Consider the following 26983-nt stretch of genomic DNA (forward strand, 5'->3'; position numbering starts at 1 on the left):
ATCCATTTTTGGCTCAAACCCTGATGTAGAGGGTTGAATAATTGTTACATCACATTATTAACAAAATATGCTGCTACTCTAAAACACATTGCATTCCAGTTCTGGCAGAGCATTTGTTCATCACTTCAAACCTCATGTGGCATAACCACTGCAAAATAATCTTATTTTGGAATTATTTTGAAGTGGGCATCTGAAATACAGTTCATGGAGAAAACTAATGACACATGACCATAAGCTAATGTGACATCCCATTTCAAAACCATGGGCATTACTTCAGTTTAACATATATTTAAGTAGTGTGGCTTAGTCAGCAGACGTTTTCTTGGTGGTGAAATGGATTGTACTGTTTAAAAACGAGTGTAAACTATAATTAAAGCCTCAATGTTAGATCATTCAACTATTGCATAATAAGCCATTAATTCATATCAATTTAAACAATAATTATTACAATAAATGAAAAGTATTTTTTAAATATTTAGATTATTTTATTATACTCATTTAAAATATAGAACAGCTTTTCCACTGGTGTAGATGACATTGGGAAGTACACTATATTGCGAAAAGTATTCGCTCGTCTGCCTTCACACACATATCAACTTGAGTGACATCCCATTCTTGATCCATAGGGTTTAATATGATGTCTGCCCACCCTGTGCAGCTATAACAGCTTCAACTCTTCTGGGAAGGCTTTCCACAAGGTTTAGGAGTGTGTTTATGGGAATTTTTGACCATTCTTCCAGAAGCGCATTTGTGAGGTCAGACACTGATCTTGGACAAGAAGGCCTGCCCTCTAATTCATCCCAAAGGTGTTCTGTCGGGTTGAGGTCAGGACTATGTGCAGGCCAGTCAAGTTCTTCCACACCAAACTTGCTCATCCATGTCTTTATGGATCTTGCTTTGTGCACTGGTGCGCAGTCATGTTGGAACAGGAAGGGGCCATCCCCAAACTGTTCCCACAAAGTTGGGAGCATGAAATTGTCAAAAATATCTTGGTATGCTGAAGCATTAAGATTCCAACTCCTGAAAAACAACCCCACACCATAATCCCCCCTCCACCAAACTTTACACTTGGCACAATGCAGTCAGACAAGTACCGTTCTCTTGGCAACCACCAAACCCAGACTCGTCCATCGGATTGCCAGATGGAGAAGCATGATTCGTCACAGAGAACACGTCTCCACTGCTCTAGAGTCCAGTGGCAGCGTGCTTTACACCACTGCATCCGACGCTTTGCATTGTGCTTGGTGATGTAAGGCTTGGATGCAGCTGCTCGGCCATGGAAACCCATTCCATGAAGCTCTCTACGCACTGTTCTTGAGCTAATCTGAAGGCCACATGAAGTTTGGAGGTCTGTAGAAAGTCGACGACCTCTGTGCACTATGCTAAGTTGCTGTCGTTCCCAGTCGCTTCCACTTTGTTATAATACCACTGACAGTTGACTGTGGAATATTTAGTAGCGAGGAAATTTCACAACCGGACTTGTTGCACAGGTGGCATCCTATCACGGTACCACGCTGGAATTCACCATTCTTCCACAAATGTTTGTAGAAGTAGTCTGCATGTCTAGGTGCTTGGTTTTATACCCCTGTGGCCATGGAAGTGATTGGAACACCTGAATTCAATGATTTGGATCGGTGAATGAATAATTTTTTCAGTATAGTGTACATGAACAGACCATAAACATGTACTTTTGTCTTTCAACAAGGGCATTGACTACATTTTTGTTACTGTCATGGGATATGGCTCCTGATAAAAAAAAGTAAACATTTTATACAATTAAAAATACACTAGATAGACAATGTTTACTTTGACTGTATATTTGTCAACGAAAGGTTTGAAATGTATATTTATTGACCTGCTTTGTCACCCCTTGTATTTTATTTATCCATTAAAAGTGATGATAATGTTTGGATGGTTTATTGGTTTTAGCACTGCGATAACAGGTAATGACGTTATTGTGTGTTGTTCTGGAATGAGTGTATCTTGTGCAGCAGTGTATACTGTTTAAACTTACTTATTTACTTACTTACTGTCCACTTTATTTGGAGCACATTTCTTTTTATGGCAGGTGCATTGTAGGGCAGACCAGATGCATTGGGGGTTTGCCAAAAAAGGGGGGTATAGAAGAATAATGAATAAAAGAATAATGACAAGTGTCCTACTCACAGGTCGTGTTCTCTTTCACAATGCGGTGCACCTTTTAAACAAACATGCCGACTAGGTTACACCTTTCGAAGTGGATTTAAAGGATATCATTAAACTTTACTTTACCTGCCACTAAACCGCTTAAAGGTATTAATCTGACAGCTTCTCTGACATGGAAATGTTTATACTTCTGTTCTCTGTACATCTTGTACATCATGAATTGCGACCTAAAACTGTTTTCTTAAGCATAAACAAATCCACATAAACGCCACACCCAGATATTTTTCAATTCAGGCACATTATAGTCTGTTTCAGCAATGCCGCGTAAATTGTTGGTCAAAAGTGGCCCAAGTGCAAGCACCCATTTAGGTTTTCCTGGCTTTTGAAATATAAGCCAAAATAGCCCTAATTCACCCAGCCATACGGAACGCCTGTGCCTCTTTTCAGTTCTAAGCCAAAATTGGTCCAGCTCGTAAGTTCTGGTCCATATCGTGCCTGAGATATGGTCTCATCAAGGTTGAGTTGTGGTCGTTGTTTGGCTGCCAGATTCAGATTTAGTTCATCGCTGTCATTCCACACTGGTATGTGGCACAGATGAAAGTGGAAAGTGTGGGCTGTCACTGGGCCATCGCTCTTTTGCCAGCTGGGATAGGATTAAAATGTGCACTATTTCAAAAGTTGTTAAATTGTTATTAGGAGAGTGTGGCACGTTGATTATTTTTGTGGGCTGATCGGAGTCGTTATTTCACGGTGTTAATATTGTAAGCAGGTAGGTGCAATCAGACTGCAATAATAATACCATAAGCTGTTTTTTTTAAATCCAACTTGATCATGTAAATCAGCGGTCCCCAACTTTTTTTGCACCACGGACCGGTTTCATATAAGATATGATTTTACGGACTGGCGAGGGCAGGGGAATATAAAATAAAATAACTATAGAATGGAAAATCAGTGTGAATCCTGAGCTTTTTCCGCTACAGTGAGACACTGCTCCCACCTAGTGGTGATTGGGGACAATAACGCCCAAAGAGTAATGGAAATGTGATTGCTTTTAAAGCAATCTCTAATGATTTGTTCATTTTGTGTGGCCCGGTAATAAATAAGAAATAAGAAGATATACTTTATTTTTCATATATACATATACAGGTGTACAGTACAATGAAATTCTTTCTGCGCATATCCCAGCTTGTTTTGGAAGCTGGGGTCAGAGCGCAGGGTCAGCCACCTTACGGCGCCCCTGGAGCAGACAGGGTTAAGGGTCTTGCTCAAGGACCCAACAGTGGCTGCATAGCAGAGCCTGGATTTGAACCGCCAATCTTTCGGTTGATAGCCCAAAGCTCTACCTACTAGGCTACCACTGTCCCTGACCAACGGACTGGTACTGGGTCCACATTTTTTGCACCACGGACCGGTTTCATATAAGATATGATTTTACGAACCGGCATGGAAAATCAGTGTGAATTCTGAGCTTTTTCTGCTGCAACGAGACACTGCTCCCACCTAGTGGTGATTGGGGGCAATATCTCTCGAAGAGTATTGGAAATTTAATTGCTCTTAAAGCGATCTCGGTAATAAATGACCCACAGACCGGTACTTGTCTGCGGCCCGGTGATTGGGGACCACTGAGGTAAATCACTGCTATATAGAAGTTGTAATCAGAAGCATCCACTCATTCACACACACTCACACTTAGAGCAGATTTTAGTAGCTCTGATTGGCTTGATTGCATGTCTTCGGACTTGTGGGGGGAAATCCGGAGGAGACCCACATGGACACAGGGAGAGCATGCGAACTCCACACAGAAAGGAATTAAACCCAGGCCCTTTTTGCTGTGAGGCGACAGTGTTACCCACTGCACCACTGTGCTGTTGCAGTCAGAATCCAGTGTAAAACTGATTGGTGCACCTGTGTTTATAAACTGGAATACAGATGAATTATTTGGTTTAATACTACTACAGTTCACTACAGTTAGTTAAATGTGTTATAGGAGGCCATTCAGCCATTGCTACATAAAATACAACGGCTGTAGTTTAACCTGCTTGGAATCTATGCAGTTTGTTGCTTTTGGCATACGTACCTACTGAAGATCAATACGAAATGTCATTGTTGCTACCTGACCATGATTCTCCAGCTTTCTAGTCTGATATTAAACCACCCACATTGCATTGTGGTTTTTAGCATGATGTATTTAAAGTATATGAAATGTTGATTTAATATCTATTTTTTAATCATCAGCATGCGCACAGCATACATATTGGATACTTGTTGGGAAGTTTCCCTTAGTATGCTACATGTGATGGGCTCATTCTAAACTTACGTGTGTCTTTATTTTAGGCTGTTTAAATCTATGATGTAGTTTTGTGGGCAATATTTCAATAGTCCAGCAATGTGCAGTATAAAATCCAACTCTACTCTGTTGATGTGTGGTATCCACAGTATCTTATCAAAACAGCAAATATGGCGCCCAGGTGGCGCAGCGGGATATTCCGCTTGCACACCAGCACCGAGTTTCTGAACTCTTCGGTTCGAAACTCGGTGTTGCCACCGGTCGGCTGGGCGCCACCTAGCGGGCATAATTGGCAGTGCCTGCAGCAGATACTAATTGGCCACCGTATCTGCAGGGTGGGGGCCGGACTATGTGTGGGTTGGTGGGTCTTCATACGCTGTGTAAGGACCCTGATTGGCGGAATGCACGGGTTAGAAGAGGAGGGCTGTGCATGTGTCATGCACTCCTCGGATGCAATCTGGTATCTCTCAGCAGCGGAAGACAAAATTGAGTGTGCTAAATCAGGAGGAAATTGGGGAGAAAATGCATAAAAAAACAAATAATGGGCTTCACAATGGTGTCTGTGTAGACACTGGGCCAGCCGATAGATAAATCACTGCTGTGATTTAAACATAGATCATTCTAGTGCCTAATACTTCACAAATGTCTATATTAATGTCCAAGGATTTGGAAAAGAATGTCCTACAAGCTTATGGTCAGGTGTCCACAGACCTTTTGACACATTGTAGCTAAGTGTGAGTTAATTAATATACATGACGACTGTGTACATCTTACCTATTTAGATCCAGGTGAAGCTATACATAAAATACCCCTAAATTAAACCTTGACTGCAAAGCCACTCAGCCAATTAGTCATGTTCCTGTGCAATGCTTAATGTGTCAGATTTCAGAAAAAAATGACATTGACATAATCACAATGCATTTCAAGTCAGCATTGACAGAACCATTGGAGTCAGACTCTGTGTTCAAGATTGGCAGCAATAGATGACCATTTGAGATCTGGTCACCCTCAATAGTTCCTGGTGGAGCAGCACTGACACATCCGACTGCTTCCTTTAAAAAACGATTTAAGAGCTGCCACTCACACTGCAGCTTCTAACAGAGACTGTAAACTTATCAGAGACAGGAGCATGATGGACAGGATTGATACTGCTTCTCCTAAAGCAGTTTCACGTCTACACCACCAGCATCTGAAGACGACATGACCTGCTAGCAGTCTGAAACCTCTGTTACATCAACACGTCCATTCAGCAGACGCTCTTATTTAGAGCAGTTTACAGGGGTGCATTGCATTAACCTCAGCACACACATCTACACTTTGATACAAATAGACTGCGTTCTTAGAACAACAAAGCCTCTGAACTCAGCAGAGACAAGAAAGTGATGGACAGGATTGATACTGCTGTTTTTAAATAATGTTAACCTCTGTAGAGCACCAGTATCTGGAGACTTGATCTTCTAACAGTGGGAAATCTGTGTAAAATTCACATTATGTATAATATACACTGATTAGGCATAACATTACACCACCTTCTTAATATTGTGTTGGTCCCCCTTTTGCTGCCCCATACGCAACAAACTGTGATGCACTGTGTATTCTGACACCTTTCTATCAGAACCAGCATTAACTTCTTCAGCAATTTGAGCTACAGTAGCTCGTCTGTTGGATCGGACCACCTTCGCTCTCCACGTGCATCAGTGAGTCTTGGCCGCCCATGACCCTGTTGCTGGTTTACCACTGTTCCTTCCTTGGACCACTTCTGATAGATACTGACCACTGCAGACCGGGAACACCCCACAAGAGCTGCAGTTTTGGAGATGCTCTGACCCAGTCGTCTAGCCATCACAATTTGGCCCTCGTCAAACTCGCTCAAATCCTTACACTTGCCCATATTTCCTGCTTCTAACACATCAACTTTGAGGATTAAATGTTCACTTGCTTCCTAATATATCCCGCCCACTAACAAGTGCCGTGATGAAGAGATAATCAGTGTTATTCACTTCATCTGTTAGTGGTCATAATGTTATGCCTGGTTGTGTATATACATAGTGGTGCTGTAGAACAACATTTAAAAACCTAGGAGAGGGGGCTTCTCTGTAATTGATTTCTCTGTAAGCGTGGCAAACAAATTTTGGAGATAAAAAATACACTAAAAATAACTTTTAAATCATAAGTCAAGTTACTAAAGCAGCTGTAACTGGTTCAATAAATAGTTTTTGCAAGAGTTAAAAGTTACAAACACATTATGGAATACCGACAGCAACATGAAGCCAGTGGAGGGAGCACAGCTGCTGGTTGATGTGGAAGATAGTGGACATGGGAAACGATCCCATGAGAAATGTCAGAGGTTCTATTATTGCAAAAACATCAGTAAGGGCTGCACATGCAGGGTGCTTAAGGACTACAGGCTGACTGCACTGATGTTTACAGCATACTAGTACACCATACAGCCAAAAGTATGCAGACACCTCTTTAATACGTTCAGGTGTTTTGGTCACAGCCATTGTTAATAGCCATTGCTAATATGCTTTCAACTTTATAGCAACAGTTGATGTTTGTAGTCCTGTGCACAAAGCAAAGTCTATAAAGGTTGGACAAATTTGGTGTGTATAAACTCCACTGGCCTTCCAATTGCAAATCCACCATGCCCTGAGGATAAACTGTTTGCAGAAGGTGATTATGACTCTCAGCCATCTTGGCAAGACTGGGAGCTGCCTCCAGTGGCGGCGTGACAGCACCTTTATGAGTGGGCTGGTCGTTGGAGTGGATCTTTTTATAGTCGTGTCCAGTTTTTTAATGAGTTCCCTCTTATCGTTTGCAGCACAATATCCATTCTGGACACAGACAGCATCAGACTTTGGAGTGGCAGTTCACCTTTTTCTCTCTTTTAGCCATCGTTGGTTTATAGAATTCCCTGCCTTAGTGTTTTCTGGATAGCTTGGGTACCACTGGCTGGTGGATTAAGTAACTGGTATGTTGATAAAACAGGAAAGATGAAGTTGTGTTATGTTTTTTTTAACTTTTCAGGTTGGTGTTCACAATACCTCCAGCAGTAATAATTATAATAATAATAATAATAATTATTATTATTATTATTATTATTATTATTGTACAGTATTGTACACCAATCAGCCATAACATTAAAACCACCTCCTTGTTTCTACACTCATTTTTATTGGCCCCTTTCATGCTGTTCTTTAATGGTCAGGATTCTCCCAGGACCACTACAGAGTAGGTGTTATTTGGGTGGTGGATCAGACACAGCAGCGCTGCTGGAGTTTTAAACACCTCACTGTCACTGCTGGACTGAGAATAGTCCACCAACCAAAAATATATTCAGCCAAGAGCGCCTGATGGGCAGCGTGCTGTGACCACTAATGAAGATCTCAAAAATGACCAACTCAAACAGCAGCAATAGATGAGCGATCGTCTCTGACTTTACATCTACAAGGTGAACCAACTAGGTAGGAGTGTCTAATAGTGGACAGTGAGTGGACACGGTATTTAAAAACTCCAGCAGCGCTGCTGTGTCTGATTCACTCACACCAGCACAACACACACTAACACACCACCACCATGTCATTGTAACTGCAGTGCTGACAATGATCCACCACCTAAATAATACCTGTAATACACTGTAGTGGTCCTGTGGGGGTCCTGACCATTGAAGAACAGCATGAAAGGGGGTAACAAAGCATGCAGAGAAACAGATGGACTACAGCCAGTAATTGTAGAACTGCAAAGTGCTTCTATATGGTAAGTGGAGCTGATAAAATGGACAGTGAGTGTAGAAACAAAGAGGTGGTTTTAATGTTATGGCTGATAGGTTAATCATTCTGCAACTGGGTTCAATTCTCATGACCTCACAGGTGCAGAGCTTCATCTCCACCCCTTACAAAATATTTATATTTAAATGTTTACTAAAAATAAGCCCCACTTACCCTATTTATTCAAAATAAGCACACGTCCAAATAAAAAATCCTTTCTCATCGTCCCCCAACCTCTGATTAGAAAGCTTTAAAGCTTGTAAATGCTTTCTTTAGGCAGAAATGTAAACACTATGCCAAGTATGTTAAGCATTTAAATACCCTGCACTACTTTAGCACATTTTGATGATGTTCTTGCACCAGACGCTTTATTGAGATGCTGGATGTGTGAGAGCAGAAAGCAGAAAGAGTCCACGAGAGGAAACATATTTGTAATATTCTGGCTCCCTCTGTTGGTTGTAAAGAAAACGAGTCAGAGATACACAACACCTAAAAGTAATTAATCTTTATTCAGCTTTATAAAGTTCATAACAGGCACTCTGCACTTGCTTTGCGTTACAAGAACATCAGAGTAAAGACAAATAAATATACTGGCAAAAATCAAACCACTCTGGACCAAAATAACAGCAAACAAGTGTTCAGAGAGTAAAGGCCAACTGAGTCTTAATCAAGACTTGGTCTTAAAATACATAAAGAGAAGTCAAACTTATAAATAAATTAGATTATATATGTCTGTTTATGCAAAACTGCCAATACACATTTTCATGTTCCTAAAGGACTGTTTCATTTTCAAGTACATAGACATCAGCATATTGACATCCAAGCATGAAACATTTCCTGCCAAACACTGGCATTCAAGGCAACAAAAGGTTAAAATAATCAAACGGTAAAAAAGGTGCCAATATGTACATAATGCCCCAGATATAATATGCATTATACGCAGCTAACTGCACGTCATGGTTGCCACCTCCTTCTTGTTTACTGGAATCAGATATGATATTTGCACCATCATTTGCAAGGTGTGAAAGCGACTGGAAGAGGATGGCACATCGGCGCAGTTCATTAAGAGTAGTGCTACATGGATTTGTATAGGATTCAATTATACAAGTCGTGAAACACTAATCCAGCTCCAAAAAATACAATATCACACTATAAAGACACGTGGTTTTGTTTTGTCAAATTTCACAGTGTTTTCCAATGTTTAGATTTATATACTCAATCATTTCTTACACTAAATTCTCTAAATGGCATTACATGTAAAATGTGGATGAAACAGATGGATTGTGATTAGTTTGAGGATTTTATACAACACATTAAAGGTCAATAGATTAGGATTAGGATGCCACTGATCTAAGGCACTTTTTCTATTTATGGTTAGATGATGTTTTGTTGTATACATGAATAATACCTGAAATAATTCATTCCTTAATTCACCTTTATGGACAGGGTTTTATCAGTCCTGGAGCCAATTTTTTCACAGTAATGGACACTCACAATGCCCCCTGCATTACACTCAAATCATTACTGGGGCCCTAAATAATTACAGTTCTTCAAAGACCTCAGCTTGTTAAAACCGGCCTCTTCACAGTGGTTACAGCTATCTTTATTCATCTTTAGTGCGGCCTGGGATTTCGGGATACGTTCACATTATCAGTTGTATCACTTGGTTCTGATGCTTTGCTTATATTAAATCGTTCTGTAGTGTACACCTGTCTATATCTGTGTGAGCGTGGCAGAGATGCCCTCAGTATAAGCCCAACTGGAGAAAAAAACAACCAATTCGATCCTACCTCTGATAGTTACATACATAACTAATTTACAAATACATTTCATATTTATATTCATATTTAGTCCCATTGAAACCATTGCCAATTTCTTTCTTTTGGTAAAGTATTCCCTGTTAGAACAAAATGCAACCTGGGATTGACAGTAAGAACACACAAGTGCTGGCACCCCTATGCTGACAGTGTGAGTATAGAAGAAATATCAGCAGTGACATACGCATATACAGAAGTTTTTTGTAAAAAACAACAGTTTAATAGTTGTTGTTCCGGCTGCAAGGCCACATATTGTATTATCATATTTATGCAATGCATATTAAATATGACTAAAATCTCACTCAAATAAATATATGTCTCAAAAAGAAGGATCTGAGCCTTGCAATGTAATCATATACTAAAGGACCCTTAGAGGGTTGTGTATTCTGTATTCAGTGAAGACTTTGGGTTTATACAGGTGCATTTAAAATATATATATATATACTGTATATACAGTGTATCACAAAAGTGAGTACACCCCTCACATTTCTGCAAATATTTCATTATATCTTTTCATGGGACAACACTATAGACATGAAACTTGGATATAACTTAGAGAAGTCAGTGTACAACTTGTATAGCAGTGTAGATTTACTGTCTTCTGAAAATAACTCAACACACAGCCATTAATGTCTAAATAGCTGGCAACATAAGTGAGTACACCCCACAGTGAACATGTCCAAATTGTGCCCAAATGTGTCGTTGTCCCTCCCTGGTGTCATGTGTCAAGGTCCCAGGTGTAAATGGGGAGCAGGGCTGTTAAATTTGGTGTTTTGGGTACAATTCTCTCATACTGGCCACTGGATATTCAACATGGCACCTCATGGCAAAGAACTCTCTGAGGATGTGAGAAATAGAATTGTTGCTCTCCACAAAGATGGCCTGGGCTATAAGAAGATTGCTAACACCCTGAAACTGAGCTACAGCATGGTGGCCAAGGTCATACAGCGGTTTTCCAGGACAGGTTCCACTCGGAACAGGCTTCGCCAGGGTCGACCAAAGAAGTTGAGTCCACGTGTTCGGCGTCATATCCAGAGGTTGGCTTTAAAAAATAGACACATGAGTGCTGCCAGCATTGCTGCAGAGGTTGAAGACGTGGGAGGTCAGCCTGTCAGTGCTCAGACCATACGCCGCACACTGCATCAACTCGGTCTGCATGGTCGTCATCCCAGAAGGAAGCTGACGCACAAGAAAGCCCGCAAACAGTTTGCTGAAGACAAGCAGTCCAAGAACATGGATTACTGGAATGCCCTGTGGTCTGACGAGACCAAGATAAACTTGTTTGGCTCAGATGGTGTCCCGCATGTGTGGCGGCGCCCTGGTGAGAAGTACCAAGACAACTGTATCTTGCCTACAGTCAAGCATGGTGGTGGTAGCATCATGGTCTTGGGCTGCATGAGTGTTGCTGGCACTGGGGAGCTGCAGTTCATTGAGGGAAACATGAATTACAACATGTACTGTGACATTCTGAAACAGAGCATGATCCCCTCCCTTCGAAAACTGGGCCTCATGGCAGTTTTCCAACAGGATAACGACCCCAAACACAACCTCCAAGATGACAACTGCCTTGCGGAGGAAGCTGAAGGTAAAGGTGATGGACTAAACCCAGTTGAGCACCTGTGGCGCATCCTCAAGTGGAAGGTGGAGGAGTTCAAGGTGTCTAACATCCACCAGCTCCGTGATGTCATCATGGAGGAGTGGAAGAGGATTCCAGTAGCAACCTGTGCAGCTCTGGTGAATTCCATGCCCAGGAGGGTTAAGGCAGTGCTGGATAATAATGGTGGTCACCCAAAATATTGACACTTTGGGCACAATTTGGACATGTTCACTGTGGGGTGTACTCACTTATGTTGCCAGCCATTTAGACATTAATGGCTGTGTGTTGAGTTATTTTCAGAAGACAGTAAATCTACACTGCTATACAAGTTGTACACTGACTACTCTAAGTTATATCCAAGTTTCATGTCTATAGTGTTGTCCCATGAAAATATATAATAAAATATTTGCAGAAATGTGAGGGGTGTACTCACTTTTGTGATACACTGTATATATATATATATATATATATATATATATATATATATATATATATATATATATAGTGAAAAAGTTCTTTTTTGCTCATAATTTAATTCAAAAAGGTAAACTGTCATTGTTTAATAACTGCATGTATAGTGACATGTTTGTTTATTAGGGTTTTAATGTCATGTTTTACACTTTGGTTACAGACAGGAACGGTAGTTACTCATTACACAAGGTTTATCAAACACAGTCTTGGATTTAATTTGGTGTCTCCAATTCACCTCACTTGCATGTCTTTGGACTGTGGGAGGAAAGCGGAGCACCCGGAGGAAACCCACGCGGACATGGGGAGAACATGCAAACTCCACACAGAAAGGACCCACACTGCCCCACCTGGGGATCAAACCCAGGACCTTCTTGCTAATTGACATATTTCATGTGTTTACCATGGGCAGCTCATCCTGGTTTAGCTCCACAGGGTTTATGTACTGGCTAGCTCATTGGTAATGTTGATTAGTATGGCTTAAAGCTTATGAAAATCAGAAGCCCAGCGATACAGACGAGCTAAAGGCCACTATCTGATTACCACCAATCCACACCACATTGATGTAGTACTTTGTGGTAAAGGAACCTCAACCAGATATTGAGTGTATAATTGAACACACTAGTCAGAAGTGCTGTTGCTGTTTGATCTTATAAAATATCCTAATAATTTTATATAGTGGATTTCGGGCAGCACGGTGGCTAAGTGGGTAGCACTGTCGCCTCACAGCAAGAAGGTCCTGGGTTCGATCCCCAGGTGGGGCGGTCTGAGTCCTTTCTGTGTGGAGTTTGCATGTTCTCACCATGTCCGCGTGGGTTTCCTCCGGGTGCTCCGGTTTCCTCCCACAGTCCAAAGACATGCAAGTGAGGTGAATTGGAGACACTAAATTGTCCATGACTGTGTTTGATATTACCTTGAGAAGTGATGCATCTTGTGTAATGAGTAACTACCGTTCCTGTCATGAATGTAACCAACAGTGTAAAACATGACGTTAAAATCCTAATAAACAAACAAACATATAGTGGATTTCTGATTTTCATGAGCTATAAGATATAACGATCAACATTCAAACTAATACGACTTGAAATATGCCATATATGTATGTGTAATAAATGTAAAATATATGACAGTTTATCTCTTTAAATTAAATTATGAACAAAAATGAACTTTTGGTTTTTACAATATTAAATTTTTTGAGATGCACTTATAGTATAAATGTTGTCGTTAATTTTAGACACAGTGGAATTTAACCAAATAAGCCCTGGACTGGACACTGGAAATACTTGAGAAACTCAATATTAAAGCTTTTTAATGTCTGCTTTTTGACTGGAGTTCAATCATCAACATCAAATGAGACTAGACTGCCACAGAGAGTGTAAGCAGCCCTGTAAAAATCACATCAACAGTATCATTTTGGCACCAGATTTAAGGTACTACATTTACTTATTACTATTTTTATTTGTTTTTCTTATGTTATTATTAATTATTAATGTTGGCGTATCACCAAAACCTTACTATGTTTCAAATTGTGTTTAATTCCCTTCAAATGTGTACTACAGTGCACTTGATGTTGAGTAAAATGGGATTTGAGATACAGGCACAGGAAATTTTACTGTTTATACATTCTTGATTTTAAAACCATATTTGATGTTTGTACTGGATCGTCCTCATCTTACATACACCATCGAGATCTGGTTATTCACTGTCCCACTGTTTCATGTCAGATTTGAGGTGGACTGGTTGTAATTACAGCTGGTTCAATCTCCCATTGTATTAATATTAACTGTACAGAGGATCCTCGTTCTCCAGGGTGCTCTGTGACAGTAGCGCACCCAGTACAGCTGAGACGTGTGGTGTGAAATAATTGCATCCCAACACTTGATGTACTATAGAAGCAATGCTTACGTGATGTGTCCAGTGTGAATTTAGGTCCAGGGCAGGGGTGCTTTTCAATGTGAACTTTTAGTTTAGAAGTTTTACCCAAAACGATAGTAAAATCAACATAACTTTGTGCTTTGAATGCTAATACTCAAAGGCATATATTATTGGGCACTATGTAAATGCTGTATAATAACCTGATTAGCTAGAAGAGTAATATTCAGGACTGTCGACTGTCGTCTGACTAACGTCTGAATCTGATTCTATTGAACATACATTGCGCCAACAATTCAGTACTAATTATAATTAGTCATAACATTAAAACCACCTCCTTGTTTCTACACTCATTGTCCATCATTTATCAGCTTCACTTACCATATAGAAGCACTTTTTAGCTCTACAGTTACTGACTGTAGTCCATATATTTCTCTGCATGCTTTGTTAGCCCCCTTTCATGCTGTTCTTCAAGAGTAGGTATTATTTGGGTGGTGGATCATTCTCAGCACTGCAGTGACACTGACATGGTGGTGGTGTGTTAGTGCGTGTTGTGCTGGTATGAGTGGATAAGACACAGCAATGCTGATGGAGTTTTTAAACACCTCACTGTCACTGCTGGACTGAGAATAGTCCACCAACCAAAAATATCCAGCCAACAGCACCCTGTGGGCAGCGTCCCATGACCACTGATGAAGGTCTTAGAGGATGACCAACTCAAACAGCAGCAATAGATGAGTGACAAGGTGGACCAACTAGAAAGGAGTGTCTAATAGAGGGGACAGTGAGTGGACACGGTATTTAAAAACTCCAGCAGCGTTGCTGTGTCTGATCCACTCATACCAGCACAACACACACTAACACACCACCACCATGTCATTGTCACTGCAGTGCTGGGAGCAATCCACCACCTAAATATTACCTGCTCTGTGGTGGTCCTGACCATTGAAGAACAGGGTAAAAGCAGGCTTAAAAGTATGTAGAGAAACGTATGGACTACAAACAGTAATTGTAGAACTACAAAGTGCTTCTATATGGTAAGTGAAGCTGATAAAATGGACAGTGAGTGTAGAAACAAGAAGGTGGTTTTAATGTTATGGCTGATCGTAATTAGTACTGAACTGTTGGCGCAATCAGTCAGAAAGCAAAAGCAATGAGGTGAGGTCACAACCTGCTACAACATGGTATCTCTGATATCCTATGATAAGACAGATTTACAGCAGGTTCATTCACACACACCTGAACATATTACTCCCCCCATTGTCTGGAGTGAAGGCTCTGCAATACCAATTATCTTAAGTCCATAGAAGCTATTATTTCTGTACTTTAACAGTCAAGCCTAAAACAAACATTTTTTTATCCTTCCACTCTGTCTGTCCTCTCTCCTCAGGCAGTCTTTAATGGAGTCCGTCCAAAAGAAGCAGCTCTGTTCCAAGCAACAGTGCAGCAGGTCTTTAGTTTGGTGTGAATGTGCTAATGTGAGCCAGTGTTTGGGTACAGATTTAGAAATCTATGTCCCAGCCGGAGTTATCGTCAGGAGGCGGCTCTTCATTGTCCTCAGGAAAGCTGTCAAAATTACTTGTGTCTGTGGCTGATGTGACCTAGGAGCAATCGATCAGACGTCATTCATACATTCATTTTACAAGAAGTATCACATTTACTATCATTTCACTGTCACATCTAGTTTCACTAAGAAATACAAATTATAATGTAGTGATTATTATACAACCCCAAACAGACAGTTGGGACAGTATGGAAAATGCTAATAATAAAAAGAAACACAGAGTTTCTTACATTTATTTTATTTGATTGCAGAAAGGATGAATCTGAAATATTTCATGTTTTATCTGCTCAGCTTCATTTCATTTATTAATAAACATCCACTCCTGCAGTTCAGGCCTGCTACACATTCCAAAACAAGCTGGGACAGTAAAGCATTTACTACTTTGTAATGTTGCCATTCCTTTTCACCACACTTAAAAGATGTTTTGGCACCGAGGATACCAAGTGATTTAGTGTTTCAGCTTTTATTTTGTCTCATTCTTCCTGCAAACACGTCTTAAGATGTGCAACAGTACGGGGTCGTTGTTGTTGCATTTCTCGTTTCAAAATTCTCCACACATTCTCTATTGGGGACAGGTTAGGACTGCAGGCAGGCCAGTCCAGTGTACGTACCCTCTTCATGGACGTCCCTGGAAAAGATGATGTCTTGAAGGCAGCATATGTTGCTCTAAGATCTCAATGTACTTTTCTGCATTAATGCTGCCATCACAGAAGTGTAAATGACCTTTGCCAAGGGCACTGACACAGTCCCATACCATGACAGACCCTGGCTTTTGGACTTGTTGCTGATAACAGTCTGGGTGGTCTTTTTTGTCTTTGGTCCGGAGCACACAGTGTCCATTTTTTTAAAAAAAGACCTGGAATGTTAATTCATCTGACCACAATACATGTTTCCACTGTGTGATGGTCCATCCTAGATGCCTCAGAGCCCAGAGAAGTCAATGCCACTTCTGGACATGGCTAACATAAGGCTTCTTTTTTGAGAAATATGCAAATCCCTTCCAATCTGTCTTTGAGGTTCATTGTTTTTAAACATTTCGATAATTTTCTCAAGCATTTGCTGATAAACTGGAGATCCTCTGATCATCTTTGCTCATCAGAGACTCAGCCTTTCCAGGATGTTGCTTTTGTACCAAACCACGATTACAATCACCTGTTTGGAATCACATCATTATTTAGTTTTTTCACCTCATTACTAGCTCTAATTTGCCCCTGTCCCAACTTTTTTTGAAATGTGTTGCAGGCCTGAAATGTAGGAATGGATGTTTATTAACAAATGAAATGAAGTTGAGCAGACAAAACATGAAATATATTGAGTTCAAACTATCTGCAATCAAATGAAAGTAAATGTAAAGAACACTGCATTTTTATTTTATTTGCATTTTCCATACTGTCCCAACTTTTTCTGATTTGGGGCTGTATTACATATACTGCCTATACGTATATGAAATCATGAAATAAAGGACTATATCAATTGTTTCCAGCTCTGCTTCATTTTGTCTGCTGATGGCTGTGCTATAATAATAGTATGTGCTTTTTAACATAATGCATAGTTCATCCACAAACACAAACAAGTGGAAGCAGCCCCTGGTGTTTTTGAATCTGGGTACATACTGCATATTTTTTAAATATATGTTGTTGTTTTTTTGTTATGTTGTTGTGTACTTACACTGGGGATGATTGGAGGAGTCAGTGTTCCCTTTCGTAAACCCTCCCAGTTAAAGCCTTCAAACCACCTGCACAGAGCACAAGATATCAGCACAGAAGCAACAGTATCATTAAAAGCATTATTTATATACTGATTATTCTCACTCTTCCGCTATGTTCACACTCACTTGTGCTTTTGAATATCTTTGACACCATTTTTTAAGTTTCCTAGTCTCTCTGAAGGAGTGTCCCTGGAAACGGAAAAAGTCAGTATTGAGTGCTTTGAATGTAATATTTCATGTGTTAACTGTGTTTTTAACTTTAAGTACCTGCATAGCTTTTTAATAAGATTGGCAGCATTTTTTGTGATTTTCTTTGGAAATTCAATCATGTCAATGCCTCTTAGAATGATGTTGTAAGTCTTCATGGGGTCAGGGCCTGAAAAAGGAGGGCTACAATAGATTTAAGAATTAGAAGTTATAATATTGATTTTATATGTATAAAAATGTAACAGCTGCACAATTATAATGGTACATGTTTAATGTAGATTATTCTTACCTGCCAGTTAGTAGTTCATACATAAGGATGCCAAGGGACCAGTAGTCTGCTGAGATATCATGGCCTTTGTTAAGGATGATCTCTGGTGCCACATACTCCGGCGTACCACAGAACGTCCATGTCTTCTTCCCAAATCCAATTTTCTTAGCAAATCCAAAGTCCACCTAAACACATTCAAATAGTTAAGATATGTATTTTACATGGTCAATATACACTGCCTGGCCAAAAAAAAGGTCACACACTGTAATATTTGGTTGGACCGCCTTTAGCTTTGATTACGGCACGCATTCGCTGTGGCATCGTTTCCACAAGCTTCTGCAATGTCACAACATTTTTTTCTGTCCAGAGTTGCATTAATTTTTCCCCAAGATCTTGTATTGATGATGGGAGATTTGGACCACTGCGCAAAGTCTTCTCCAGCGCATCCCAAAGATTCTCAATGGGGTTCAGGTCTGGACTCTGGGTGGCAAATCCATGTGTGAAAATTATGTCTCATGCTCCCTGAAGCACTCTTTCACAATTTAAAGCCGATGAATCCTGGCATTGTCATTTTGGAATATGCCCGTGCCATCAGGGAAGAAAAAATCCATTGATGGAATAACCTGGTCGTTCAGTATATTCAGGTAGTCAGCTGACCTCATTCTGTGGGCACATAACGTTGCTGAACCTAGACCTGACCAACTGCAGCAACCCCAGATCATAGCACTGCCCCCACAGGCTTGTACGGTAGGCACTAGGCATGATGGGTGCATCACTTTAGCCGCCTTTCTTCTTACCCTGGTGCGCCCATCACTCTGGAACAGGGTAAATCTGGACTCATCAGACCACATGACCTTCTTCAATTGCTCCAGAGTCCAATCTTTATGCTCTCTAGCAAATTGAAGCTGTTTTTGCCAGTTAGCCTCACTGACAAGTGGTTTTCTTAAGGCTACACAGCTGTTTAGTCCCAATCCCTTGAGTTCCCTTTACATTGTGCGTGTGGAAATGCTCTTACTTTCACTATTAAACATCCCTGAGTTCTACTGGAGTTTTTCTACCATTTGATTTCACCAAACGTTTAAGTGATCGCCGATCACGATCATTCAAGATTTTTTTCCGACCACATTCCTTCCTCGAAGATAATGTTTCCCCCCACTGTCCTTCCACTATTTAATAATGCGTTGGACAGTTCTTAACCCGATTTTAGTAGTTTCAGCAACTTACATGTTTACTCTGCTTGATGCATGCCAATTATTTTACCCTTCTGAAACAGATTAACATCTTTTCCACGACCACAGGATGTGTCTTTTCACATGGTTGTTTAACAAATGAGAAGCTACTCACTGCATCAGTTAGGGTTAAATAACTTGTTGCCAGCTGAAACAATCACCTATGCAGTTATTATCCAATAGGAGGCTCCTACCTATTTGCTTAGTTAAATCCAGGTGGTGACTTTGGCCAGGCAGTGTATGTGGAAGCCTTGTATTTACAGCTGTAAATTTGGTGGTACTCTACTAAAGCGTGTGCAGTATAAAATGTGTTACAATTTACTGGCAATGTTAGCACAAAAATCTTTTACTCAGAAGTTTCATGGATTGGGTTTACATGGCCAAGCAGAAGCAAACAAGCCTAACAGTACCATGCACAATGCCAAATGTTAGCTGAAGTGGTGTAATGCGCACTACCTTTGGACTTTAAACTAACAAATACAGTAATGCAGTCTGAAGAACTAAAATCACTGTAAAATTGGCTACAGAAGTATAGAATCCATATACAAATACCGAATTTTAACCTTGTTTCAGTTTGGTTCCACTAATGGGAAATTACAAGGGTTGGAAACAGTGAGGGTGGGAGGAGTAGTAATTGGTCGTGTCTGAGCGACTGAGAGAGAGCTTATAGTCCGGATTTAGCGCCATCTGATTTACACCTTTTTGGACGCTCAAAGAAGCTTTAAGGGGAAGAAGATTTTCATGTGATGATGATGTGAAAGCAGAGGTGCATCAGTGGCTACACGCCCAACCAAAAACATTTTTTGCTGATGGCATTAAAAAGTTGGTACGACGCTAGAAACAATTATTTGAAAGGTGACTATGTAGAAAAGTGATGTAATTTGTTTTTGAAATTCTTAATGAATGAAGTTTAAAAAAGCGCTGAAAGTTTTTAAAGAACCCTCATATAATTTTAAAGCATACGAAGGCATTATATTAAATTACATGCTTAATACTGGGATAGCAATTTAAGAAAGGTGCTTATCTGTTTTAGTATTACAAAGCAGCATTTCAGTTTCAGACCTCAACCCCATTCAAGACTTATAAGATTAACTAAAACACTTTAATGCAGGCCATGCCTTGATGAAAAAGTCTACTGGAAAACCCTCCAACATGGAGAATATTATAAAAAAACATAAACAAAGTAGAAATAGATTATATTACCAGTTTGGCATAACCTATGTGGTCCAGTATCAGGTTTTCTGGTTTGAGGTCTCTGTAAATAATGCCTTTGGAATGTAGGTAGGCAAAAGCCTCCACTACACATGCAGTATAGAATCTCGTAGTAGAATCATCAAAAGAACCCCTGAAATAGATTAAAAACATAAGCACAGTTAGTCCAACATCCACTGGCGTGATTGATGAATATGGAACTAGGGTTGGGCGGTATGACGATATTACCATATACCGCGGTATTCAAAAATGGTGACGGTATTCAAAAATGGTGACGGTATTCAAAAATGGTGACGGTATTTTTTAAATGTGAAGCGCCGAATTTCTGCTTCAGGTTTACCTTGAAAACTGAGACTTTAAGGACATGCGCGCATCCACAGTGAGGGAGGGGTGGGAGGGGTAGGCGGTTGGAGCTCACTGATTGGCTGTGGGGTGCTTACTGGTGATAACACAGAGAGACGAGTGAAGAGCCACACTGGCAGTGTTGCCAACTTAGCGACTTTGTCGCTATATTTAGCGACTTTTCAGACTCCTCTAGCGACTTTTTTTCAAAAAAGCGACTAGCGACAAATCTAGCGACTTTTTCTGGTGTTATTGGAGACTTTTGGAGACTCGAATGTGAAAACACACATTGTTCTGCAGTTACTGTCCTCAAGCACGGGCGGTCAGTATCACAGTCACTGTTGCCAGATTGGGCGGGTTTCCACCAAAATGAGCGGATTTTGTTGGAAATTGGCAGGGAAAAACACACTTTGGCAGGTGGACAAAATTTGGGCTGGTTTGTAATTATTTTGGCAGCTTAAAATCGAAATAAAAAAAGCTATTGCTAAAGCAGGTGGAATATAAATAGGTCTCCCTTCTCCCTACCTTCTCCCACCACATCCAACCCGTTGTCAAAAGTTTGATTGACAGGTTATTCTTTCCAGTCCAAGACACTGTTGCCACGCCCATCAATACAGTGATTCATATGTTAGACAAGTGATTTGAGTTGAATATGAAGGTAAGCAAGTCTCATATGTACGAGAGGTTGAACTTTCATTGCTTGCAAGTTTATTTTTATTTACATGCAAAGGGTTGTGTGTCCTAACAAATAATGCATTTTACAAACTTGGCAGGCTACTTTAAAGACATGCAAGCAAAAATAATTTGTCCTTTATAATGTATAATTACTGATCTGTACATTTTAAGATATTAATTTGTAGGTCATGATGGTTTAACTGGTTTATTATTTGTGAAATGCTAAACACCATCTGCTTATCCTGTGTTTTGGGCGTTTTTTCATGCATTTTGGCTGAAAATTACTGTCGCAATCTGGCAACCCTGCCCAGAGTAGCTCAGTATTTTCTTAAAAAACAAAAACAAACCACGAATTAACAGAAGAATGTTCATTTGTAGTTCTAAACATATTTAGGGTGTTTTTTTACCCACTTTTTGTCTTTCCCACGATGTTATTCCTCTTCTACAGCGTCAATTACATGCAAATGGATCATATGCAAATGAGGCAATGACGTCATTTAGCGACTTCTAGCGACTTTTAGGACAGCCAATAGCTACTTTCCTTACTGAGGAGTTGGCAACACTGCACACTGGCTAGCGTTAGCTGTGAGCTAACAAGCAGAAACTGAAAAACGGCTCGTCTTTTAATTTTTCAAAATCAAAATTTTTTATCAGTTCAACCGGAAATGAACACAAGCGCGTGCATGCGCGGACATGTACTTATTTACTAAATATATCTTCAGTGTAAATCGAGCACAAGTGTTGAGAAAAAGGAGCAAACAGTAATAATAACGTTACGCCCAATCCGCTGTTCTGACTCTTGTCTGCCATAGATTTTCCTGCCTATGTAAGAACTATTTTTTCCTAAATAAAAGCGCTATATTAAGAAAAAAGAACGTCTCACCTGTCGTGTAATGTGAATTATAAAATATATTGTCTGGCCCTTTAAGAAAGTGAAGCGCACTATAGGGCGTAGGGAGCGAGTGTGTAGGGAAGAGATCGGATTTGTACCGTTTCTGTGCTCGAGTTTTGCACTGAGCTTGTGTGACATGTAAAGTAGCGTTCTCGTTAACCACTCAAATGTTTGGACTTTGAATTATTTTAACATTACTTTACATCACCGTCATCGCAACATGAACATTTACATTCATATTTTTTGTTACGGTATAGAACTTAATTCTGGATTACAGGCATAACTAATCGTACACGTTCATACACTTTTAAGAAATATCTGTAACTATAAACTAAGCAGTTAACTTTTGAAATATATTGAAGTGTGTAGCCGGCTATTATTTTGTTTTGTGTGGGCAGAGAGAGATTACAATGCCAAAATGTTATGTGTTAATGTTTGTGTTAAAGTGTAATTGATACACATGCATTTATACTTATGCGTATTTATTATAGATCAGATAAGATAAGCAATGTTTGACGTTCAGATTGTTAAATCTTTTTATAATAAAACATTGAAATATTGTAATTACACTCAAGTGTGTACACTGTACAGTTCGTCCGCGACACAACCCCCCCCCCCCCCCCCCCCGCCGCGGTAATACCGTATACCGCGGTATTTCCTGAAGACGGTATGACGGTATGAAAATCTGCAATATCGCCCAACCCTATATGGAACAATAAAGTTCAAGAAGGTAGAGTGTTGGATAAATGTCTTATGTAAATGTTTGCACAGTTTTGTTGATTTCTTAGATTAGAATAAGTTAACACATCTTTTTACTTAAATCTAACATTTAAATCTCCAGCTGAATTCAACATATATAAAAAAATCATGAATATGACATAACTAAAAACGATTGTTCCTCGTAGAGGATGTAATTACTTTTTTTTACTTACAAAAATTAAACAAAACATGAGATGTCCAAACTTTTCCAAAAAACTTTTAAGCATGCAGTAAATTCTGACCTGTCTCTAAGGATGGTCCACAACTCTCCTCCCAGACACGCCTCCATTAGCATGTACAGGTATTTATTGTCCTTAAATGTCCTGTACAACCTGCACAATGATAAAAGAATCCCAATCAACACTGTTATTGTAACTAAATCTCTCAAAGTGTGTATGTAACTGTATGCGTTGACAGTAAATTCAGTATTCATTTACAGCTTGGTATTTACATACCTGACAATAAAGTCTGAGTGAGCTTCCTGCATGATGAGCTTTTCAGACCGGATGTGCTCCTGTTGTCTAGTGTCCACAATGTGACGCTTCTTCAAGATCTTCATAGCAAACGTCTTATACTCGTCACTCTTCAGCTGCACCTAGGATTACAAAATAGACACACGTACAAATATTGTACATATAAAAAGTTAACATGAATGTTTTTATGTATTATTTAATTAATATTATATACAAACATTATTTATTAGCATTATACATACATTAAAAATTAGTTTTACCCAAACTTAGCCAGTAAACAAGACAATATTTTCATTTACCAGCTCAACACGTCCAAATCCTCCAACTCCAAGAGTGTCTATGATGTTGAAGTCTGACAGGTGCAGGTTATAAAAGAATGAACTCTCTGCTTCAGACCTATATAAACGCAAACAAAGAAATGTAAAATGTTTAGAGAAATTCAGCTTAAATTTGAGGATAGATAAGTCCTCATCTTTTCTTCTTTTTAAATAAAACATGTACGACTGCAAACTAGGGTTAGAGTACAACTGTGGACTGAAATCTGCTTGCTTTTAATTCCTCTGAGCTAAAAGTACTGTCTTCACTGATACTGTATGCACTATGATCAGGAAATGTATTTTTAGGCAGAGGAGCCCTTTACAGCTCTTCCAGTAAACAAATTTTGCAGTTTGTTACTATAAAAAGCCTTTCAGCTTTATTCTTCAGCAGAGAAAATTCAGATTAACTTCTTTTTGTATTAAATGTAAAATCTTCTACTCAGATACCAGTATACACCGATCAGCCATAACATTAAAACCACCTCCTTGTTTTTACACTCACTGTCCATTTTATCAGCTCCACTTACCATATAGAAGCACTTTGTAGTTCTACAATTACTGACTGTTTTTAACCTGCTTCCACCCTGTTCTTCAATGGTCAGGACCCCCACAGGACCACCACAGAGCAGGTATTATTTAGGTGGTGGATCATTCTCAGCCCTGCAGTGACACTGACATGGTGGTGGTGTGTTAGTGTGTGTTGTGCTGGTATGAGTGGATCAGACACAGCAGCGCTGCCGGAGTTTTTAAATACCGTGTCCACTCACTGTCCACTCTATTAGACACTCCTACCTAGTTGGTCCACCTTGTAGATGTAAAGTCAGAGACGATCGCTCATCTATTGCTGCTGTTTGAGTTGGTCATCTTCTAGACCTTCATCAGTGGTCACAGGACGCTGCCCATGGGGCGCTGTTGGCTGGATATTTTTGGTTGGTGGTCTATTCTCAGTCCAGCAGTGACAGTGAGGTGTTTAAAAACTCCATCAGCGCTGCTGTGTCTTATCCACTCATAGCAGCACAACACACACTAACACACCACCACCATGTCAATGTCACTGCAGTGCTGAGAATGATCCACCACCCAAATAATACCTGCTCTGTGGTGGCCCTGTTGGGGTCCTGACCATTAAAGAACAGAATAAAAGCAAGCTAAAACATTTGTAGAGAACAGTCAGTAATTGTAGAACTACAAAGTGCTTCTATATGGTAAGTGGAGCTGATAAAATGGACAGTGAGTGTAGAAACAAGGAGGTGGTTTTAATGTTATGGCTGATCAGTGTATAGTGCTGTAAAAATTACCCCCTTACAATTGTACAAATGTATATTGTATGTTTTGAACGATCACACTACTTTTAATATAACACACAAAGAAAACACAAAATGCCTTTTTTTAATGATTTTATTTATTGCTGTTCAGTCCTACCTGGTTCTATGTGAAAAGTAATTGCTCCCTTAGTTAGTAAATCAGCTGGGTTATCCAAATTTGTTTGACTACTGGGTTCATGTTCACTAGCCAGACCCAGGAATGATTACTGCTAGACATATTCAATATAAATAGAACCTGTCTGGCAATGTGAAGCATTTTAGTGGCTGTGTTTGGCTGCCTGGTGTCAACCAGAGGTTATGACCTTTCACATAAACTGCCAAAACACACACACACACGCTCCTCGACTGAAGAGAGTACTTAAGCCATTAATAAAGATCTGGGACTTCAGGGAACCACAGTGAGAGTCATTATCAACAAATGGTGAAAACTTGGGACAGTGGTAAACCTTCCAAGGAGTGGCCGACCTACCAAAATTTTACCTAGAACACATGGATGACTCTTCCAGGGGGTCACACAAGAGCCCAGGACATATAAAGAACTGCAGGCTTCATTTGCCTTTATTAAGGTCAGTGTACAAAATTCCACAATAAGAAAAAAACACTGGGCAAAATGGCATCCATCTGTTAAAGGGTGTAAAAAAAAAAATATATAAACATATAAATGACCCCCCAAAGGTGAAACATTATGGAAGACATTGGTGCTGTTACATCTGGTGTAAAGCTAACACCTCATTCTACCATAAAAAAAAAAAACATTATGCCAACAGTCAGACATGGTGCTGGTTATGTGATGGTCTGGGACTGCTTTGCTTACAGGGGACTTGGACAACTTGTCATAATTAATGAAATCATACATTTTGCTCTGTATCAGAAAGTGCCCATCAGTCCATTTCCAAAGTCTTAAAAAGCCTTCTCAAAAAAGTGGATGCTGTATAAGTAACAGAGTAGAGTCAATTTTATATTAATGCTCATAGTTTTGGAATGAAATGTTCAACAAGCTCATGGTCAGGTGTTCAAATACATTTGGTGAAATAGTGTACTTTTTGACCTGTTTGCAATCTATGTGTGTGAGCAATAACATTTTAGTGGCTGTGTTTGGCGGCCTGGTGTCAACCTATGACCTTTCACATAAACTGCCAAGGATCCTGACCCACAGACACACACACGCTCATAACCAGACTGGACTGGACTCGCAGGAAAAGGAAAGGCTACTCCGGGACAAAGGCATCAGTGTACATTTTGGCTGCTGAAGGACAGTCTGATATCCAGGAATAGAACACTGCCCAAACAACACATGTTCCTTCTGTGGGAAATACACTGTTTGGGCAGTGTTACAATGTAGCACCACTGTTGCTCTGACTTCTGACTTTACTCTGAAGATAGACTATAGTAAGAAAAACAGACTAGGATAGTACACAAACTAGAAAGCACGTGGCCAGAGATACACAACCTTATAAGTAGACGTGCACGGCAAGTAAACAGCAAAAGAGAATGTAGAACTCAGAGATGTTTACAAGTCACAAAATACGAGTTCGAGTCAAGTCACAAGTCTTTCGGCTAGAGTCCGAGTCAAGTCACAAGTCTTTAGGCTAGAGTCCAGGTTAAGTCACAAGTCTTTAATCTAGAGTCCGAGTCAAGTAACAAGTCTTTAGGCTCGAGTCCGAGTCAAGTCACAAGTCTTTAGGCTAGAGTCCAGGTCAAGTCACAAGGCTTTAGACTAGAGTCCGAGTCAAGTCACAAGTCTTTAGGCTAGAGTCCAAGTCAGGTCACAAGTCTTTAGGCTAGAGTCCGAGTCAAGTCATAAGTCTTTAGGCTACAGTCCGAGTCAAGTCACAAGTCTTTAGGCTAGAGTCCGAGTCAAGTCATAAGTCTTTAGGCTAGAGTCAGAGTCAAGTCACAAGTCTTTAGGCTAGAGTCAGAGTCAAGTCACAAGTCTTTAGGCTAGAGTCCGAGTCAAGTCACAAGTCTTTAGGCTAGAATCCGAGTCAAGTCACAAGTCTTTAGGCTAGAGTCCGAGTCAAGTCACAAGTCTTTAGGCTAGAGTCAGAGTCAAGTCACA

General features: G+C 40.0%; 1 protein-coding gene across 2 annotated transcripts in view; it reads right to left on the bottom strand.

The window, feature by feature from the left end:
• Window positions 1-15128: 15128 nt before the first annotated feature.
• Window positions 15129-26983, bottom strand: part of prkg1a (protein kinase cGMP-dependent 1a) — a 137641-nt gene continuing 125786 nt past the window's right edge. For both annotated transcript variants that reach the window (XM_062996155.1, XM_062996154.1), the window contains exons 10-18: window positions 23582-23678; window positions 23265-23404; window positions 23052-23141; window positions 20133-20274; window positions 17722-17885; window positions 17493-17615; window positions 17352-17414; window positions 17186-17252; window positions 15129-15554 (exon numbers count right to left, since the gene is read on the bottom strand). In XM_062996155.1, coding sequence (XP_062852225.1) covers window positions 15456-15554; window positions 17186-17252; window positions 17352-17414; window positions 17493-17615; window positions 17722-17885; window positions 20133-20274; window positions 23052-23141; window positions 23265-23404; window positions 23582-23678 — 985 coding nt within the window. In that variant the 3' untranslated portion in view covers window positions 15129-15455. The remainder of the gene's footprint in view (window positions 15555-17185; window positions 17253-17351; window positions 17415-17492; window positions 17616-17721; window positions 17886-20132; window positions 20275-23051; window positions 23142-23264; window positions 23405-23581; window positions 23679-26983) is intronic.

Source organism: Trichomycterus rosablanca, chromosome 5 (genome assembly GCF_030014385.1).
Source record: "Trichomycterus rosablanca isolate fTriRos1 chromosome 5, fTriRos1.hap1, whole genome shotgun sequence".
Classification (NCBI taxonomy): domain Eukaryota; kingdom Metazoa; phylum Chordata; class Actinopteri; order Siluriformes; family Trichomycteridae; genus Trichomycterus; species Trichomycterus rosablanca.